The sequence below is a fragment of the Oryzias melastigma genome, linkage group LG12 (genome assembly GCF_002922805.2).
Source record: "Oryzias melastigma strain HK-1 linkage group LG12, ASM292280v2, whole genome shotgun sequence".
In the NCBI taxonomy this organism is placed as follows: domain Eukaryota; kingdom Metazoa; phylum Chordata; class Actinopteri; order Beloniformes; family Adrianichthyidae; genus Oryzias; species Oryzias melastigma.
The window spans coordinates 1,940,277-1,943,631 of NC_050523.1; the positions used below are offsets into that span (position 1 = coordinate 1,940,277).

The 3,355-nt window shown below is 40.2% G+C and overlaps 1 protein-coding gene across 4 annotated transcripts in view; it reads left to right on the forward strand.

Annotated features, from left to right (window-relative positions):
• The first annotated feature begins 64 nt into the window (after positions 1-64).
• Positions 65-3,355, forward strand: part of LOC112163098 (seizure 6-like protein) — a 58,666-nt gene continuing 55,375 nt past the window's right edge. For all 4 annotated transcript variants that reach the window (XM_024299257.2, XM_024299259.2, XM_024299261.2 and 1 more), the window contains exon 1: positions 65-330. In XM_024299257.2, the coding sequence (XP_024155025.1) occupies positions 234-330 (97 nt within the window). In that variant the 5' untranslated portion in view covers positions 65-233. The remainder of the gene's footprint in view (positions 331-3,355) is intronic.

Here is a 3,355-nt window from a genome sequence, read left to right on the forward strand (position 1 = left end):
AGGTCAGAATGTGCGCGTGCGTGTGCACGAGAGGGGGTGGGCGGGAGAGAGAGAGGGAGGGAGGGAGGAGGGACAGCAGAGCGCGCGGAGGAGGAAAGGAGGACAGATCGGAGGATGCTGCTGTGACACGCGGAGCTCCTCCACCTCGCAGACGGAGCGCGCGCGCACCGGGGGCTCCTCTTCCTCCTCTTCCGTGACTTTTCTCGTCCCTCCACCCCCTCCCCGCGGACGCCATGCCGCCGGCCGCCTGCGCGCCCCGACTCCGGCCGCGCGGCGCCCTCCTCCCCTCGCTGCTGTGCCTCGCGCTGCTGTGGAGCGTCTCCGCAGGAGGTAAGAGCTCGTCTCCATCACCTCCTCCTCCTCCTCCTCCTCCTCATCTCTGCCTGAAAGAGGCGCGCGCGCGGCAGCCGCGGGAATCCGGGGGAGATCCCGCCGCTCTGAGCTCCTCAGAGGAGCCAGAAAGTCAGGAGAGCGAAGTTGGAGGCGGAGGAGCCGCGGAGGAGCAGCGGAGACTCCCGAGGAAACGACCTTGGTGATGCGTTCAGGTTCCTCCGGAGGAACGAAACATGCTGGAATGTTGCAGGAAAACCGGGAAGAACGGGATTCCACTTGACAGAAAACGATGAGAAGCTTTCGGTCAGAAATCATTGAAATCATTGTCGTGGTGAGACGATCCCTGTGACGTCACCAAACAGAGCTTTTCTAGTTAATGAACTTAGAGAAATCATCCCTTAATTAGTCGGTCTGATGGAGTCACCTGCAATCAATCAGCTGATGTCTAAACTGACGTTTCTTCATTTACACTAAAACAATTCCGTTTCCTGGAATATTCTTTATTTATTACAGACGAACGGAAACACAAATAACAAAAAATGATTCAAAGAATAATTAGTATTTAAGGCAAACAAATGGATGCAAGAATCATTTGGTCCTTTTTGTCTCCAGTAACGATTCTTTTTGAAGTTCTACCGTTTTTACCCGACTGTAAGATGCTTAAAATAAGGAAATAAAGCAGAAAAATATATGGTAAATAAATGCTAAAAAGAAAAATCTAAATGATTAAAAAAGCTGAATAATGGTAAACAATTCAGACGTACAGATACGTGACTGTAAAGTTCCTTTTTTACTTATTTTTTGCAAAAGTTGCTTATTAACATGACAATTTAAACAAAAAAATTAATTTAGAATAAAAAAAGCTGAATAATTTTACAATACGGATTCCAAATGAAATCTTATGAATTTGAATTGATTTTATACTTAAAACTACACTTAAGTTCTTTGAGAATCTTTTTTTTTTATTATTTATTTTGAAATTAAAACAGTTTAACATCAATAATATAATACATAACACCAACTGGTCTATACAAGTATATATGTGACAAATGTAATAACCTAATCATGAATATATCATATTTTTTAACTATAAAGCGTATCAAATTATAAGGCGCATCGTTGGCTGGTCTATTTTAGAACTTATTTTATAGTTAGAGAAAATCTGCAGTCAGATTTTATGAAATGCGTTCACAATAATTGAAGAACTTGTTTGTAACATGCTACACGTTAGCCGCTTTAGAAACGTTAGCACAATAGATTCACCATACAGTTAACTCCCATCATGTTTGCTACGCGTAATTCAACAGACTGATAACAGCTCGAATAAACTTGACTGTGACTATGCTAACTCCTAAACACGTAAAAAAAACATATTCCGCATTAGCATATTTACAATAATACCCAAACTTGTAAAAAAACACACTGATACAGCCTGGACGAACTTTACTGGGACTGTGCTAACTCCTAAACACGTTAAAAAATCGTAGTCTGACACCGCTACACATTAGCCGCCCGCGTTAGCGTGTTTACAATAAAATCCAAACTTCTTTGCAACTTCTACAAAAAAAAGACGGATAAAGCAAGAACAAACTCTACTGAGACGACGCTAACTCCCAAATACGTAAAACAAAGTAACAAAACACAGTCTGACACCGCTACACGTTAGCCACATTAGCATATTTACAATAACACCCAAACTTGTTTGCAACACAAAAAAACCCCAAACTGTCACAGCTGGAACAAACTTTACCGTGACTATGCTAACTCCCAAAAACGTTTTAAACCACAGTCCGACACCGCAACACATTAGCCGCGTTAGCACATTTTCAATAACGATTAAACTTCTTTACAACCAGTAAAACAACAGACTGATACAGTTAGAACAAACTTTACCGTGACTATGCTAACTCTCAAAAACGTTTAAAAAACTAGTCCGATACCGCTACATCTTAGCTGCGTTAGCACATTTACAATACTTATTTAGGACTCGTAAAATAACCGACTGATACCGCTAATAAAAACTTGACTGTGACTATGCTAACTCCCAAACACAAAAAAAACACGTGATTCACTTTAGAAACGTTAGCATTTTCATAATATCGCTAATTCCTAACATGTTTGCAACACGTAAAACAACAGACTAATACTGCTTGAACAAACTTTACTGGGATTATGCTAGCTCCCGTAAACGTTAAAAAAGCGTGTTAGCGTGTTTACGGTAATACTTGAAGTTTCCATACGTTAGACACACTGTCATAAAAAAAAGATAAATAAATAAAAGAAAATATGGTAGTTAAAAACAGGACAAATTAAACTGTGCAAATAAAAAGACAGAAAACTGAAGAAAAAAAGAAGATTTCTGTTTTTTATGATTGTCAGATGAATAAAGAACATTGGTGAGAAGATGGTTTCCTGGATTCTGTTAGAGTAAAATAAGAGATTTGATTCGTCCTTTTGAAAACTTATCAAAAATCACATAAACATCAAGCCTGATGAAATTAAATATCACAAACGTCTTCAAGTGGGCAGGAAAAAAAATAAAACGAGAATACGGACAGTGAAGCTTAAAGAAACATCAAATATTCCTCTGGAGTTCTCAGGTAGGAGTTTATTTAATCACTTTTATTCCATGAAGACCGAGTGTTAAACATTTATTTATAGTGTGATGAAAAGACTTTTGTAATTACATTTGAAGAAATCTTTAAAAAGGCCGTCAGTCTTGTTTTGATGCTCCAGAGTATTTTGGCCCGTTTTGCTTGCCATATTTACTGGTTTTCTGGTAAGAAGCAGCCCAAGCTTCAAGTGTCGGTTTTCCAGAGAATTTCCGTGTTTGCGGAGCTGGAGTCTGGGTTTCCGGGCAGGTTTCTCGTCCTCGGCGTTGGCCGTCATCACCGCTATGATGATATAATCAGCGCGTCGCTGAATTCCCACGTTTTTGCTGGTAGATTTATTACATTTGGACGCTGCTCAAACATTCTCACACTTTGAGCAGAGAGGAGATGAAGAGGAGTGAGATGTGTTT